Raw genomic sequence first — 18,401 nt, 5'->3', positions numbered from 1 at the left:
ACCATTTTAAATGCAATCCTTTGTTATAATACCTCTAAAGTAGTATGACCAAATTAAAAAAAAAAAAAGTGACAAAATAAAAGTCCGAGACATACATTTAATGCAAACACCTTTATGAAGAAAACCAGCTATGCTCAAGTATACAGGAGTTCACTAATAAATAAGGACTTAGGTGCACACTGAAAATGTTTTGCTGCGTCTCATTTTAACCTCTCATAAGAAGAGACGTAGCAAGTTTTTTCTATTCCAAATACCAGAACAACTGAACATTTTCAAGCTATTTTGGGAGCTCTAAGGTTGGGAATGGACAACACTAAAGTGATGAAATCCTTGAGCTGATTTCAAGTGGTTTTATTTTTCAGATTGAAAGAGAAAATACCTAATATTCTATCCCCACGCATCTTGTCAATCCTGTCTGATGTTTAAGGACATAGGCACAAACTATCCTCCTCACTCAGCATTCCTGGTAACCTTTCCTCAGTGGAGGAAGGTGGGAATAAAGGGTCTCAGTCAGCAAAAACTCTACTCTATGAAGACATAGGTTAGTCTTAGGATCAGCAAATGTAGGATCTTTTATTTCTTGTGTTGCTATATCATGGAAAACACATTAAAATGAGAGTTTACATTTAGAAAATTCAGGATATGAGGTTTAATTTCATGTTCAATTCCTACAGTAAATGTCAGAGAAAATTAATTAAAAGTGTGTTTATTGTATCCATGCAAATATATTGTATCTATGGGTAATATTTTTACAAAAAACACCTCTGTGATTTAGATACATAAGTGCCATGGTTAGAAATCTACACAATAAGAGTAGGAGTCAATGCACAAAAGTGAGTAAGAGCCATTTTGCCTAAGTCTCATGAAAAGTTAGACTCGGGCTCTTAATCATCCAAGTACCCTTTATCACCAGTGGTGAGGTGGGAAGAGGCAAATCCTACCAGAGAATCTGTTCAAAAATAGACATATAAGAGAAATGGGGTGAATGACAATTAGGAGACGCTTGTTTCTAACTTGACTATGTCTTCACCTAACCAAGGTGATTAGTTGAGCCCACATACCTGATTCCTACATTCTTGAGGCAAATAAGAGAAATATGTCTTTTTTAAATATCTTTACTGAAGCTAATATTATCAGTGATGCCTTGAGGATCACTAGGAGCTCTTAGACTACACTGATTAATAGAAAAATGGCAGGAAATGTTCCTAGGCATTAGTCTTTGAACATCTGTACCACTGGAGATGATCCCTGACATGATTTCAGACTCTGCCAGCATTTTCCCAGATAATTCCCAGACACAGCTGAAGTGTCAGGAATTGCCAGGAAGCATTCATGAAAAGTCATTTCAATGCAGGCACTCTATCATGGGAGATAAAGAGAGTTCAAGAGTACAGATGCAGACTATGATATTCCAGTTGGACTCAGTGTCAGTGAGCAGCCCCAGGCACATTTAAGTTATTGATCGTCTTAGAGCAACAGATGGAAAGCACTGAGAAGTACTAGGATTGCTTCTAAATGGACACATTCTGGAGTATTACATCCAGTTCTTGTTTTCTTGTTTCACAAAAGAGGTAAAAAATTGGATAAGATGTGGAGAAGAGCCACAGACATTATCAGAAACTTTGGAAAAGGGCCTTGCAGTAAGAGATTAAAGGGGTTCAGTCTGCTCAGTTTAATAAAAACCTTTAGTGATGATTTCAGTGATTACAATGTGCGAGTATCACCACAGGGAAAAAGTACTAAGCAGTAACAGCAGCAATCTCATCTCATAAAATAAAGGCATAATGAGAGGTGATAGCTGGAAGTGAAAGCCAGACAAATTCAGGCAAGAATCAAAACACACATTTTTAAGAGGGAGGGTGGTAATCATTGGACTGCACTGTCAAAGGAAGCGACAGACTCTCCAACTATGGATGGCTTCAGATCTAGAATGGATGCCTTTCTAAAAGATAAGCCTTAGCAAAACACAAATTACTGGACTTGATGCAAGACTAAGTGGTTTAAGTTGAAAGGCTTATGTCATTCAGGTAGTCAGACTCAGTAATCCAAAGGCACTTTCTGGCTTTAAAAATCTATGGATCTATAAAATGCAACTGTGTAACTATGAATTCTAGTCCAAGAATAACATATTTTGATAAAATAAGATTTCCAGAGTCCAGTGCTACACTAGAGGACACAATTCCAAGACATAAGAGCATAGTTATAATATTGAAAATGAATAAACCATGATGACATGATGATCTTAATAACAATACCAATTCTCCATGTGTTTACAGGATCAGTCAATAGAAATTGCAGTAAAGTCAGTGGAATTTTAGCACTATAAAATCAGGAAAAGAAAGTTTGCTTTAGTTTTCCAGAATGGACTCTGAATGTCATGGAAGCAAATTAAAAAAAATCACATCTATTCTGTTAACACTCGAGAGAGGAAAGGGGACATTTTTTGGATATACTTATTCCACTCAATTAAAGAGTGACAAGGCACCAGCTCAGGCACTGAAATTTGATCATCTGTGCTGTTTGATAGTTAGGGCAGTTCTTGGCACCATTTACATTCTGGCCCACTAACACTTTTTGAAACAAGTCTTTGCATCATTCAGGAGTCAACATGAGCCAAGGACACTCCTAGCAAGCAGTTTGGATGTACTCACACCTCTTCAGGAGGAAAACACAATATGCTAAGATGAACATTGCCCCACTGTCTCATTTAGCTTACAGTTCAGGAAACAGGTCCTGGCATTAAATGCTTAGCAATATGGATGGAGCCAGAGAGCCAGTGAGTTCAAAGTCTCAACTGCTCTTTAGGAAAAGACCTGACCTCTCAATTCCCTTCCCTACCACTGCTACAAAATGATATATACTATGTATATTTTAATTTCACATATGAATGATATTGATCAATTGCAGAAGAAAATCTGCACTTTCAAAACTATTTGACCGTCCTTAAAATCAAAAATGAAGCTTCCAAAATAGAAAGCTGCAAACTGAACCATAACATTAACTTTCTGAAGTGAGCTGTCATGGTCAGGTCCAATTGAAAAACAGAAGTGACTAAAACAAAGCACAGTCAACACTTAAATTTAAGGTCTTTCAACCTCAGAGTAGAATCTGAAGTGAAAATTGGAGATCTATTAGACACATAGATTTTGGTACCATGGAAAAAATCACTCAAAACTCCCGCATGTTGAGAAGGGAGCCATTATATGGATTTCAACATAGAAAAGCATCAGAATATCCACTCTTCCCAAGAATTTAAATAAAAGGATAAAAGCAATCTACTCATAGCTTGGGATATGCCCCTCAAGGCAGAATCCTCTATTTTCCTTCCTAAAATAACCACTCAAAACACTTTCTTTCATATTATAGCAAGAGGAGGCAGCCTAACACTAACATAATAATGAAGTAGATGGATCTTTTGCCTGATAAATATGAATATTCTGATCCAGAGACAATTTTGGCTCAGGTTTGGAACTACAAGAGTTTCTTAATCACAAAGGTGCTGCTAGCAGCACAGAGTTGTCCTGCTGAAGCAGCCTTATTTCCCAGCAGAAACACAAGTTTCATGAAGGGCTTCAAAGGAGCAAACATGGTTATCATTAGGGCAACGATATCAGACTACGGATGCATACTCAGTGCTCTGGATTTATCTGAGCTTTGAGGCTTCACGTAAGTGTTGAATTCAATGGGCTAAAGCCTGAGTAGAACTGAACTGAATAAAACCATGAAGGGAATGAAAAGGAAACATCAAGCCCAGTTTGGGTGAGGAAAATGTTTAATAAAGGTAAAGGCATGATAAATTTGGCATATTCCATTCCTTAATACTGTTCTAATTTTAAACAGTCTATTGTACAGTTGATAAACAGTCTATTGTAGTGTTGATAGGCTTGTATGAGCCATCTAAGGTTCAGCCAGCTCAGCTGCATGATCAGTAAAGAGACAATACTACCACACACAGGGTTATTTGGATCAGTGAATACCATACGCAAGTAAATCATCTGCCAGATGGCATCGGAAGAAAGCTGCAACTCTCTCACTTTCATTTCCACAGCAGCAAACAATGTTCCATGTTTAAAATAAACTCTTCCAGATGAGCAAAAGATAAACTTTCTGGTGCTTTTTCTTGGTCTTCTCTTTGACTTCAGCTTTTTTTCCTAAAAAAAGCCAAGATGAAACCAAAAAAAAACTACTCCACCTACTCTGACTGGTTACATTAATGAAAAATCTCAGCTGAAACCACCGCAGTACAAAGCTCTCCCTCTAGGCAGCATCAAAATTCCATGTTGTTTACTGAACAAAAGGCAGAAATGAAATACAACAGATTCTGTCAACAGATCCCTTAAAGATGAACACCTACCACATTAAGCCATGTCCTGTCATTTTATGGATTTTCCACAGTGAGCAACTGTGCCACTTTGCTGAAACATTGCTGTTTTCGTATTTTCTGCAGTTTTAGCCCTTTAAAAAAAAAAAAAATAGCAAGTATCTTTCAAAAAATCTCCCTCAGAAGCAGAAATAAAAGAACTGTCATCAAAGCTTTTTAATTACTCTATTTGAGTTTTCAGATTGTTTCTGTTGCATCTAAAGATGATGGCTCACTGTTATTCTGTTCTACTGTCCCAGGACACAGTTTAAGCTGTGCTTCTCATATAATTAATTCACAATATCATCTAGCTTTTATATAAAATGTGAAAATATGATTTCTTTTGCAGTCTCCACTTGCAGAAAAAATTTTTTGACAAATACTTCCATAAAGCAGGCTTGCATTGTTTTTCAAATCTGTGAAGATACATCTGAGACACACTTAGGCATCTGAAGATTTCCAGGAAGGTAGACTGACTATAAGGAAAATGATGGTCTAGTCTTTGCCTCCTCTTTCCCCCCAAGTATTTTTAAAGCCAGATGAAGTCTCAAGCAACTAGAACTACCAGAGACTTCACTGGGACCTGTAGGATCTCCACCCTTTAGAAGAGCAGATGCTCTGTTGTTTCACCCATGGGCTATATATCCACTTTGCTTTATAGACAGCGTTTGGGGCAGATTGAAGTTTAAAATACCCATCTCTATACACCACAGGTGGTGGTCTTGTCTGTGAATAAGGATGGAAAATGATATCAAACCTACTTGTTGAAGTGCATGTAGATCCTAGGTCATCAGGCATGTCATCTACCTTTCTGCATATACTCTTCGGGATCCGTTTCTCAAAGCATCTAGAAAGAACCTGACATTGCTTGTCCTGCAGGCAGATGAGATTTGGAGAGTGGATGGTCCTGCAGTGATTTAGGAGAGGCCCAAGACACCGCCCTGCTGTTAGAAAAAGTTGCAACAGGACTTAGATAAACTGAAATATCATCACTAATCACCAACTGCAGTCCAGGTAGTAAACTCACAAGCATCCCAATAACTGCAGAGATGGCCTAACATTTTTTGGATAGGAAAACACACACATTTCTGGAGAATGTTTTAGGATATCTAACATACACATAACACCACCGCCCCACCCTTAGTCTATGAAGTATTTTCTGAAAAATACCACTCATACACAAAGGCGCATAAAGGTTCATTCATCAAGCTCGAAAGAATCATCATCCAGCTGGCTGTAAGAGTCCTACTGCTCAAACCTAAGGTCAGGAGATCAAGATGAGCAAAAACATTTAAGTGTCTAACTCCCAATACTTCTAGTGGGACCAGAAGTTCAGACTGCTTGCTTTCATGAAGCAGATTGCAAGAAATGCTCAGTATGTTGGTAGAGTGAATGTTAGAATTTTCAAGCACTTGACACCCTCATGAATCTTTCATAGTAAATAGGCTATCAGTTCCTTCCCTATCCAGATAAATTAAGGGGTTTTTTTACATTACCAGAAAAGAAGCGATCATTCTTAAATGTAGAAAGGAAGGGCTATCAACCTTGTTAAGAGATAAGTGTGCCAGTCTTCCCCCCCTCAAAAAGACATTAGGGAAGTACTCCTTTTTTTTTATGTTACATAAGACATTTGGAATCAATTAAATATTCAAATGAATTTCTTTGATCTGAATCCAGTTACGACAGGTGTGAGGCTGCCAGTGGTAGCTAAAGCAGTAAGTAAAAAGTCTAGAGGGAGGTCATCTTTTTCTGTTATGAGAAATAGCAGCACCATTCTGGGACAGATCAAAAATAGTAACTCAACTGTGGAGGCCTCCTGGACGGTTTGCAAGTCAATTACCCTTGAAGTGATTAGTTTGGAAAAAGTTATATGAAAAAGGGAACAGGCCTCCCACTTTTAAAGTATTTGCATGACTCTTGTAAGTTGTTTATTTTCTTTATAGCCTTAGGTGGAAGGAAATTAAGTGTGCTTGAAGTGGGAATTACCCACATTTTGCAGCAAAAGCATAATCACACCGCATATTCACAGGGTTTGGGCTTTGAAGCCTGTGAAGCATTGACTTAGTAGGAAGCTTAGGCAAACCAGGCAACCACTGGAGAAAGAGAAGAGAGTTTAAGCAGTCTGGTTTTATTGCAACATGGAAAAACTGATCATTTATCTCATTAAGATGGAGAATTTTTTACCCCTGCTGGGTTTATAAGCTTGCCTGCTGCTTTGGCTGTAATAACTGAAAGGGCAGTGTTGTCCCTGTGCCTGGGGAAAGATGTTGGCCTTTGTGGCAGGCTAAGAAAGGCAAATTGGTGACAGATTCAGAGTATTTTATGTTACATAAGTCTCCCTTAACTTAAATGGATATGGCATATAAAATAAATACATGCAAGTGCAATTTAGTTCACTTGCAGAAGTCTCAGTTTTAGTAGCCATATATCTGCAAGGAGGATCAGCTTATAGTTAGGGCCTGGGACTGAGAATCACGAGGAAGAAAGAAATTTTTTATAAAGCCCTCCACATCTCAGCTACATCAGTGAAGAGGCATTTCCCCTGTGAAAAACAAAGGACAGAGACTACGTTATCAGGAGTTGCTGTGCCCTGTACACATCCCAGACAGTCTCTGAATCCCCAGGGCACAGGTATGGAGCACTGGTCCCACACTGCTGGGGGACCAAAAATCAAATGCTCAGATTCTAACAATTTATGTAAGATAGCTGAAGGTACATTTTGGCATTTGAAAGAGTTGCTTCATAACATTTACATTTATCATAGACCACAACAAAATCTTCACCTCACCTGTGCCTTCCTTGTTAATCTGTGATGTACTAGCCTGCACTGTGATCAGTCTCTGTACCTGCCCATGAAAACTTCATTTCCATGGGTTTTACATGCTATACCTGGTTACTGTCTGCCTCTTTCACCTCTTACTTTTTCCTTTTATGTGTTTATTTTTTCATGGAAAATAAGTTTAATATGAGGGTGCCAGTGTTCATTTGGTGGTGATACTGGAGGCATCTGCAGTACATCCCCTTTGTAGCTGCACAGTCTTGATATAAGTGGTTTATAACACACAAAAGTAACATACATATTTCTGGAGGCACTGTAATAGTGATGTGAAGTGTGAAGGTGCTGATCTCCTCATTTCCAAGGGGAGACATTCAGCAGAGAATACTCAATTGATACACATATATCTAAGCGTACTAAGATCATGTAGAGTAGAGTAGAGTGGAGTAGAGTGGAGTAGAGTTTTGTGACTAACTCAGCTGCTGTAAGTAATTTCATTCTCTGAAAACTAACTGCATGTTTTTGAGACAGCGCTCTTCTCTAAAATGGTAACACAGGGCATTCATATGCAAAAAGGCCAATGCTTACACTTAACCAAGGCCATCTTCAAGCTGGTGGAAAATGAGCCGCAGCTGTGAGGAGGCGTGAATAGAGCAAAGTTGATCAGAGTATTCCATCCCATATACATCATACCTGGTATAAACTTGAGACATCATGAGCATCTCACTCTCTTCTGCAATGGCAGACGTCTACTGAGGACCTCATTTGTCTGGTTGTTCTTGATCCCAGATCCATGCATTCCTGAATCCAGTCCCAGAGTCCAGCTCCCTCCTAGCCATGGAGCCATTCCCTCGTGTCTGCTCTGCAGCATTTGTGGTGATGTAGAGTCATCGAGGGATGGAAGTGCAATCTCATATATTTGTGTATATTTTATTCCTTTCTAATTATTTTCATTATTATTATGTTACCATTTCATTAATGCTGTAGTTCTAGTTTCCAACATGTAAGTCTTTTTCCTCTAATTTCCCTCTCTTTTCATCAAGGGGTGTGGGGAAGAAGGGATTTTGGAAGCTCAACTGCATGGTTTTTAACTGCTGAAATTTAGCTAAACCGTGACACTGGTCTGCAGCAGCTAAATTATATTCAGCCTCAGATGATGAAAAAAGTCAACCCTTTACTAAGTTCCTAACATTGCACTCGTTCAAATTCTTTTCAGGCAATATTCATTCAGGCAGATAACATTACATTAAGACTATCACGTGATTACTCTCCTACTCTGGAATGAGGGCTGTAACTTAGTTATGATTGCAAGAATCTAATCCCTTTCTGACAATGGCTCTCATTACTGCAATGTTTCAAAAGGAAATAAAAACAAGCACCTGGTAGAAGTTACATGTTATGCGGCATACAACACAACAGGTACTCCTTATTCCTCATCTCTTATTTCTGTACAAATCCACCTTTGCTATTTTGAAGGCTGGCACACATCCTATGTTGGTCATTCAGTCTGAAAAATTCCTCCGCTCTTCAGACAGTTTTAAGGGTAGTTGTTTACTACAGTATTTTCAGACTAGCCATCTTCTCCATTCTCTACCCTCGCATTCAAGGTTTTCTTTACAAGAGGCATCAGCAGTGAAATGATACAGAAGTGTTCCTTTAGTATTGCTACAGTAGCATCGAAAACCAAATTTGAGTTTGGTTCAGCTTCTCTGAATCTCCTTACAAAGAAGTTCATGTTAATGAACCTTTAATTCTTTAGCCAGCTGTTTAAAGGTGCTGCATGCAGCCATTTACAAGTACTTACAATGGAAATGTGAAATTCAAGACTGAAGATCAAAGTAGAATCTTCTCCAGGCATGTCACCTTCTGGCATTACTTAGAGAACTTCATTCAACACTCAGAGTATGCTTTGACAACACACCCACCCCTTCATCTTGTCTTATAGTAAGCAATGCAACATTCAACACGCTACAAGGCCTTAAAACCTGCTCTGCTTCGTAGCTTGCCTTGTGCTTTTCTGGAACGCCACTTTTCACTCCCACAGAAGTCACTAATCCAGAGCAGTCTCACCGGTGAAGGATAAAGCTAGATCAGGTCCCCTCCACTGTGCAAAAGTTAAAGTATGCTAAGAATCTGAGTAAACAACTAGAATTAGAATCTCAAAAATTTAGGTGGTTGCTACCTGAAGAACTAAATTGTATTTATAAGTAGGTAATAACGATCTACTGAATACATCATTACTGATACTCCTTCCCTTGAGCAACATCTATTAAGACAGATCAATCTAAGTCATTCTTCTGTATTTATTCTATATATCTGAACTGCTGTAATATTTTACAGTAGAGCAAAACAAGGAGTCACAAATGTCGATATGAACCCATTAGTTATATGAAAGAATAAATCAGTACAGCATCATGTAATACCCATGTATGTATTTGGAGCCCATTTTATTTCTACCAACCATGCATGTGAGGCTCCCAAAACCAAAACGGGTGAATGTTCCTGGTTTGAAACTAGCCTACTGTGTCAAGACTGCTGGTTTCAGATATAGTCCACAGTGAAGGAATGAACGCTAAGTCTTTTTTTAAAGGCTTTTTATTAAAGAATATTCAGTAAGCTGTTTTAGACAGACTTATCCAATCTCATTACTGAGTTAAAGTGCCATTTAGCCAAGCCAAACACACACTGAAAAGCATAGTCTCTTCGTTCTACTCCGGGTGAAGTCTTGTGAACTTTGTACGCACACAATTCGTGACACACAAAGCCCTATCACGACCATAATACATCTGTCAACAATGTTGTTAATGAAACTCAAGGTGTCTGCATATCAAGAAACAGCAAGTGCAGCACACACGAAAACAACAGCTTACATAACCAAGTGCATTTACTCATTGAATAGCAGCAACATCACTAAAAAAAGTCCACTTTGTGCTTCACAGCTAAACAGCCTATGGCCCAACAGTTTTGCTCACTGAACCATAGGGCCAGCAAGTCTTTGAATGGCACTCAGATGCCTAAACAGTTACAGTGCAGGTATCAGTAAACTGTTCATTCAATTTTTCACTGTGATGGCTCAAAAAAAGACAACAATCATTATTATTATGATGATCTATTTTCAAAACCTTTTTATAGAAGTGTTTCACCATCAGTAACCTGCATTGTCCAGCCCAACTACAAGTAATGGAACATGACAAATATACACATATGTTGCAAAACACAGCTTAGTTTAATTTTTATTTGTAAAACATGAGTTTCCAAGCAGATTTAACCAGAAATTACATTCACACCTCCAAATTCTATTTCAGACTTTTTTTTTGAATGCCTGTGCCTACTAAATACGTCTTTTATTCCAGCGTAAATCACTCCTCCATTTAATACTTCTTGAGCAAAGGAATCTGTATTCCCACAGCATTTGAAGGGAGAATTATTCTGTGGCAAATATGTATTGCATAGTTATCTGCATTCTTTCAGCAGACACCCCCTGGCACTTATTTCAACAAACCAACCATCACTTCACTGATATCCCACAACTTTCTTGCAACCAAGTCATCCGTGGCTTTGGGCAGGAGCTCCTCCTCTTTGCAGTCTCCAAAATATTTACCCGACACGCCTTCAACATCAGGAGAAGAGGCCAAATAAATAGAAGTCTGGGCTCCTTCCAGAGGTGTTTTGAAGAAAGCCCATGACACCAAGTTGAACAGAGGTTTGGCTAGCAAAGGAATATTCACGTGTCTGCCTAGATTTGTTCTGGCAATCCCAGGATGAAGTGAATTGACAGTGACTCCTGTCCCTTCTAACCGACGGGCTAGCTCCCTTGCAAATAATATGTTAGCCAGTTTACTCCGACTGTAACAAAAGCTTTTATTGTAACTTATTTCACTGTTCAAGTCATCAAAGTTGATCTCTCCATATTTGTAAAGCTTTGAGGATACCACCACAATCCTGCTCGGAGCAGAATTTTTGAGGAGGCCCAGAAGAAGGTTGGTGAGCAAGAAGTGACCCAAGTGGTTTACACCAAATTGCATCTCAAACCCATCCTCTGTCTTCATGTATGGACACTGGAATATGCCTGCATTATTTATCAGAACATCCAGCCTTGGCTCTTCCTTTAAATAGGAAAGAAAAAAAAAATGAGTTTTATAATTATCACGCAAAACATACTATTATGTTTAATAGTTCTTATTGGCCATTCCTAGAAAGAAATAATTTCATTCCTAGTTTTCTGAATTGTAACTTCCTGAGATTCTCTTAAAAGCATTTCTGAAAAAAAAAAACCGTAAGTTGAACTACCACTACATTGACTATTTGACTCCAATAGGAGACAGATACATGAGAGCAGGTTTGTATCTGCTTTTAACACAAGCAGAGAACACAATCAGCTGCTTCTCCAGGAGCCACATTTTCTATAGCAATTCAGTGATAATTTGCCTTTGTGATACATTTCGTTTTCCTCTAAAAAGTAACTTGTTTATTGCACTGTGAAATCAAACACATTAATTTACAGCAAGCCTCAGCCACAGGCAAGGGCTCCACAGTGCAAAAGACACATAAATATGGAACAAAGAGTGCTAGCTGAAAGAGCTAACCTCAAGGTTGAAGCAGAGCTATTACATCACAGACCCATGATCTGTGGTGATACCAAGAAAACTTTGCAAAACCACATTCTCATGATTTTAAACACTATCGTATCAAAATCACTACACATCCTTGTGCTGCTTGATGACAACCATGGAGCAGAACTCATCATAAAAGGGTAACAATCATGATCCTAAACTGAGCAGGTTTCATATAACAATTTGAGTTTAATAGGTCTATTTAAGATCTAAGATGTCCTTATGGGACTGAGGCGTGAAGTATGTGTTCAGCACATGTGATTTGATGGATCAGTATTCTGGTTCAGGTTGGTAGAAAATAAAGACTCCAGGTATGCTGCACTCTACAAAATCAGGAAACATAAGTAATTAAAACAAGGGTGGTATGGATAATTCAAGCAGATGTATAATACATCACACACTTCATGCTCCAGCAACCACTGAAAAGTTGAGTTCTCCAATTTACTCAAACCAGTAACTTTTTTAAAAAATACACATTGAAGTAAGCTGCCAAAATAAGCTCCAAATTCAACACTTTCACTGACTTCTGACAAGAGACAGTAAAGTATCACAGGAGATACATGCTTGCATGAATCAGAAGCAAAACTATTCACTTCATAGAAATGGCAGCATGAATTTACTTTGCTGCTAAATCTTTAAACTGGAACAGGACTGGAAAGCAAGCTGAGATCATTTGGGGTTGCTTTAATGCTAAAAATAGAGAACCTCAAAATTAATTTTTATACTATTCGCCTTTTATTCCAGTGCCATTAGCAGCAAAGGTACAAAAAGAGTAAAACCCAAATCCGCACTTGGCATTCAGTTAACGATGCCTGCATCCAATCACACGAAACATCAAGTACTCCATCTCAGACTGATTTCCACGGGGCTTGAGGTTGCTTAGCGTTTCATATAATTGGGTCCCTGAGGCATCATCCAAAGAGCATCAAATGCACTTCTCCTTTTCACCCAAAGGCACATAATGGTTCCTATCACCAAACAAGGACAGGTCTGAAGAAGTACTGACTGCAGATCTACTCACTGAAGTGGTACTTCTTTCTTCTTTAAAGAAAAATATTGCTTTAGAAACTCTATGTAGCATCTGACTGGAGGATCTATTTTGCAAGACTGAACATTTCAAGAAGCAAGACCTCCACTTGTGCTATTTTTTGAGACTCTGAAATTTAGTAATCTAGAGTGATGTGATCAGTGCCAGGCAGGCAGCTGTAACCAAATGCAACAAGAGAGCACAAAACATTGCTTTGATGGGCAATGAAATTCTTTGAAGCTCCTGAGCTCCCTTCTATTTTTCCACAGAGCTCTCCAACATCTCTAAGTCCTTCACTTTTTGCAGTGAAGCTTCAGAGTGAATAACAACAATTTGCAGTTCTGGAAAGGAAAAATCCCACAAATTGAGTTAGATGGTGGGAATGCACCATTTCCTCATCCTGCTGACATTTAAGTCTTCATCTCAAACAAAAAAAAACCCAAAATAAATGGCTCCAAAAAAGGAGTCACAGGTTAGACAGGATAATATGAATGTGGATGGAACAGCTCCTGAAAGTTCTACTTGAACTCACATCCCTTGTCATTCAGCTGCTTTTGTAATTATTTTGAAAATGAAAGTTACAATACAGGCATCATCAGCACCCTGTGGGTACATGCACTGTTTTTCAACACTCATTTCTCAATTAAAATCACTTGTACGGGCTTTAACAATAAAGAGATTAATAAATCAACACTTGCTCATATTCTGTACTAGAAAAACATAGAATTTTAAAAACTTTGGCACCATATTTCTTTTCTGGTGCTTATTCTGTGCATTATTTTGTATATGCCTGTTTTCCCAGAACACTGAAGCAAGATTAGACCTTATCACTCAATTCACACGTTGACTGTACATAACTACAGTGAGCCCCACTAAAGAACTTGACTTTTTTCAGTAATTTGTTTTAGAAAAGCTATTTGAAAATTAATGAAAAGTCCCTCACTGTTTCCTTCTCACAACAGCAACTGAGCATCTTTCAAGTACTGAACAAGTAATTCTGTGAGCAGCAGCAGACTTATAAAGCCAGGCTTCCCACAACTTTGTGTCTCATGACCGGAGGTGTGGCAAGATAAGAGTCCCAGGTAATGGAGTACCATCTCCAGTGGTGTATCCCTCCAGTCTCTGGTGTCTAATAACACTACCAAACCCTTCTCGTGACATTTCTGTCAGGTGAATCAACCAAATGTCCTTGTTCTCCTTAAGCTCAGGATTTCAGGAAATCTGCAGAAACTTTAAATATTAAAAATTGTCTATGTATTCCACCTAGTGAGCATCGGCGAAGGGATTTAATACGTGTGTGTGGGGACAGTATGAGAAGGCAGCAGAAGGATGGTTGGAGCAGTGAGCAAGTGCATTCACGCAAAACTTTATTTGTCTGAAGATGAAGCTAAGCTGTAACACCAATTTAAAGCAACAAAGGCAGGTTAAGGTAGAGCTAATTAAGAGAGAAAGGAAAAAAACTTATTTATCTCATACAAAAACAATCATAGAATCATAGAATGGTTTGAGTTGGAAGGGACCTTAAAGCCCATCTAGTTCCAACCCCCTGCCATGGGCATGGACACCTCCCACTGGATCAGGTTGCCCAAGGCTCCATCCAACCCGGCCTTGAACACCTCAATGGATGGGGAATCCACAGCTTCCCCGGGTAACCTGTTCCAGTGCCTCACCACTCTCATTGTGAATTTCTTCCTAATGTCTAATCTAAATATTTCCCTTTCCAATTTATGGCCAGTCCCCCTTGTCCTGTCACTCCATGCCATTGTGAAAAGCCCCTCCCTGGGTTTCCTGCAGCCCCTTCAGGTACTGGAAGGCCACTATAAGGTCTCCCTAGAGTCTTCTCTTTCCAGGCTGAACAACCCCAACTCTCTCAGCCTGTCCTCATAGCAGAGGTGCTCCAGCCCTCTGAGCATCTTCATGGCCTCCTCTAGATCCACTCCAACAGTTCCATACACTTCTTACACTGGAGATTCCAGAACTGGACATGGGACTTCAGGGGCAGTCTCACGAAAGTGGAGTAGAGGGGAAGAATCACCTCCCTCAACCTGCTGGCCACGTTTCTTTTAATCACAGAATCATAGAATTGCTAGGTTGGAAAAGACCTTTGACAACATCAAGTCCAACTGTACCTGTCCACTACTAAATCACAGAATCATAAAATAGTTTGGGCAGGAAGAGACCTTAAAGATCATATAGTTAAACTCCCCCTGAGATGAGCAGGGCCATGTCCCACTAGATCAGGCTGCCCAAGGCCCCATCCAACCTGGCCTTGAACATCTCCGGGAATGGGGCATCCACAGCTTCCCCAGGCAACCTGTTCCAGTGCCCCACCACTCTCACAGTAAAGAAAAAATTCCTCCTTATAGCTAGTGTAAATCTGCCCCTCTCAGGATTCAAGGTGCTGCCCGCCGGCACGCAGCTCAGCCCGCCCTCGCCCCGTACCTGGAGGACGCGGTGGCAGAAGGCCCGGACGGAGCGGAGCGAGGCCAGGTCGAGCTCCCGGACCACCAGCTCGCCGCCCTCCTCGCCCCCCGCCCGCTCGCCCAGCTCGGCCCGGATCTCGCGCGCCGCCCGCTCCGCCCGCGCGCGGTCGCGGCACCCCATGATGACGCGGGCCCGCATCCGCAGCAGCTCGGCCGCCGCCGCGCGGCCCAGCCCGCTGTTGGCCCCCGTGATGATCACCGTCTTGCCCCGCATGGAGGCGCCGGCGCCGGGCGAGGCCCCGGCGCGCAACCAGCGCCGGGCGGCCAGGAAGAGCCCCGCGCCCAGCACCAGCGCCGCCACGGCCGCCGCGGCCATTCCCACCGTGCCGCGCGACGCCACGCACGCGGCGCGCGTTACGATGGGCCGCTGAGCATCGTGGGGATTGTAGTTCTCACGCCCACGGCGCAGAGCTCCCGGTTCTGTTTTGCCGCTGTGCATTGTGGGGATTGTAGTCCTCGCGCCCACGCTCCTGGTACCCGGCGTGCGTTAGGATTGGCCGCTGTGCATCGCGGGGATTGTAGTACTTGCGGAGGGAGGCGTGGTCCGGGCGCCGATCTAAAAGGTGCCTAATCATAGAATCATACGAGAGTTTGGGTTGGAAGGAATCTTAACGATCATCGAGTTCCACCCCTCTGCCACGGGCAGAGACACCTCCCACCAGACCAGGCTGCCCAAGGCTCCATCCAGCCTGGCCTTGAACATCTCCAGGGATGGGGCAGCCACAGCTTCATCCAGTTGGCTTCATACAATTCCCGGGAACAAAGTAACTATAACATTTGCAGTTAGGAACAAGGTTTCATGAGGTTACAGTGTTCATGGCATTTCTTTATATATGTACTATACTATTTATACTATATAGATACTATATAAAGAAGTGGGGTAAATATTTGTTATCAAAGGGATGCAAAGGCCTGATTCTCCATCCGCTGACAAAAATGGAATTCCAAGGCAGTGGCAGGAAGATGTGCCAGGAGAGGGTTAGGTTGGACATTAGGAAAAGTTCCTTCCCCCAGAGGGTGGTGGAGCACTGGAACAGCTCCCCAGGGAAGCAGTCATAGCACCAGGTCTGACAATATTCAAGAATCATTTGGACAACGCCCTCATACACACAGTGTGAATGTTGAGGTTGTCCTATGCAGGGACAGGAGTTGGACTTGATGATCCTTGAGGGCCCCTTCCAACTCTGGACATACTCTGATTCTATGAGCAAAGGCGGCCCGTCCATCTATGCCAAGTCCAGTGTGACTATGTCATGTTGCTAATCATTATGAGATGCCATCTGTATTCCATTTGTCCAATTTGAAACCAAACAGAATCACAGAATTATAGAATCACCTTCCAGTATTTAAAGGGGGATTATAAAAAAGATGGGGAAAAACTTTTTGGCAGGGTCTGTAGCAGGAGGACAAGGGCTAATGGCTTTAAACTAAAGAAGAGAAGTTTAGACTACATATTAGGAAGAAATTTTTAGTGCTGGGGGTGGTAAAACACTAGCACAGGTTGCCTAGAGAGGTGTGAGACACCTCATCCCTGAAAACATTTGAGGTCAATTTGGATGAGGCTCTGAGCAACCTGATCTAGTTGAAGATGTCCCTGCTCACTTGGGGTAGGAGTTGCACTAGATGATCTGTAGAGGTCCCTTCCAACCCAAAGCATTCTGTGGAGGAATTCCTACAGGCTGAAGGATGCAATGAAATAGAGAAATTCTTACAGGCCCGAGGACACAAACAAATGGACACTGTCTTTGAAAGACCTTGGCTGTGAGAAGACGAGAAACAAAGTAACAAAGAGGAACAGGAGAGAGGGAGCTGAGAAGGAGAAAAACATGATGAAGTGGAATGAGATTGAAAACCAAAACACGTCATGGCACGTGAATGGTTAGTTTTAGCCAATCATATGTATAGTTTAGGCGTGTGAACAAGCAGCAAACACCAATCATAAAACTAACAGCACGTGTTTTACTAACTAACATATATAAGGACTCCATTAATCCTGATAAAGGGTCTTCTGCCCATCAGGCAGGAGTCTGTGCCTCAATCCCCTCACCATTCTATGATTCTATGTCCCAAAAGTGCCACATTTACTCACTTTTTGAACACCTCGAGAGATGGAGACTTCACCACTGCCCTGAGCAGCCTGTTCTGATGCTTCTCCACTCTTTCAGTAAGGAACTTCTTTTCTAATATCCAATCTAAACCTCCCCTGACACAACTTGGGTCCATTTCCTCTTGTCCTGTCACTTCTTACCTCCTTTCAGGTATGCCCCTCTATCTGCCCAATGGCCCTTTCAATGCCTTTCAATGTCCCTGCTTGTAAATTAGAACTTTTGGTGCAGAATAGTCTGTTAAACCCCAACATGTCTGAGCCGGTTCTTGGTTTTCATTCCATACTGGCTCTTCAAACATGGATGGGTATTGTTTGAGAGAGAGCTAGTCAACCAGGGCCAAAACCAAAACAGGACTGTTTTAACAGTTTTAGGATTAGAAGACAATGACAACAAATTAATGACACAGAGACAATTGAGTTCTAGGGCCTGGGAGCATTTCCTGGGAGTGTTTAGTTTGCTGCTAGAGCTTTTACCAAACTGTTCTATTACTGTTTGTCAGACTCTGTCACAAAGGAAAAAGACATTAAGGGCATCTATAATGTTTCATTACCAGTCTTTAAGTCTCATGGCAGACAAAATGCTTCTGCAAATACAACATTCAATTCTATCTGCCTTGGGTCTTCAGCTTGAGATGCAGAGGCTGGAGTAGATGTGTCAGTGCCAGGGAAGGCTCCCAGCACAGGAATGCAACATACTTGCTGTTACAGTGAAACAGCAGCCTGTGGCAGATTTTTGGCATCAGGCTGGAGGCTGGTCAGGGCTCCCCCACAGCTCATGGGCTCCTGCAAGGCAGTTTGGAAGCAATCATGGTCTGGAGAGTCAACGTGGACTTTCTCATGCCAGCTAAGTTTTGCAGCAATTAAATGTTCTTGGAAAGTTTAGATTATACTAGCGTAAGTGGAGAGAGAGGAAATACCTGAATGGCATGTTAAGACCTAACTCCAATCTGCTGGTATTTCAGCAGATTCTGTGGATCAAGTTGGATTGCGTGTTTGAGCACAGCAGAGATATTAGTACATTGCAAAGCATATCTT

At 41.1% G+C, this 18,401-nt stretch overlaps 1 protein-coding gene across 1 annotated transcript; it reads right to left on the bottom strand.

The window, feature by feature from the left end:
• Window positions 1-10,002: 10,002 nt before the first annotated feature.
• RDH14 (retinol dehydrogenase 14) lies at window positions 10,003-15,610 on the bottom strand. The gene is made up of 2 exons (XM_069850467.1): window positions 15,219-15,610; window positions 10,003-11,242 (listed from the first exon to the last, which is right to left on the bottom strand). Exons 1-2 carry the CDS (start codon window positions 15,573-15,575, stop codon window positions 10,625-10,627), a joined length of 975 nt encoding a protein of 324 aa, XP_069706568.1. The 5' UTR covers window positions 15,576-15,610; the 3' UTR covers window positions 10,003-10,624.
• Between the last annotated feature and the right edge of the window lie 2,791 nt (window positions 15,611-18,401).

Source organism: Phaenicophaeus curvirostris, chromosome 2 (genome assembly GCF_032191515.1).
Source record: "Phaenicophaeus curvirostris isolate KB17595 chromosome 2, BPBGC_Pcur_1.0, whole genome shotgun sequence".
Classification (NCBI taxonomy): Eukaryota; Metazoa; Chordata; class Aves; order Cuculiformes; family Cuculidae; genus Phaenicophaeus; species Phaenicophaeus curvirostris.
This window is presented reverse-complemented; position numbering and strand designations above follow the sequence as displayed.

Coding starts and splice junctions, on each gene's coding strand:
- RDH14 (XM_069850467.1), bottom strand. CDS start 15,575: ATGGCCGCGGCGGCCGTGGCGGCGCTGGTGCTGGGCGCGGGGCTCTTC. Junction 11,243..15,218: donor TCTGCCACCGCGTCCTCCAG/GTACGGGGCGAG, acceptor TCCTATTTAAAG/GAAGAGCCAAGGCTGGATGT.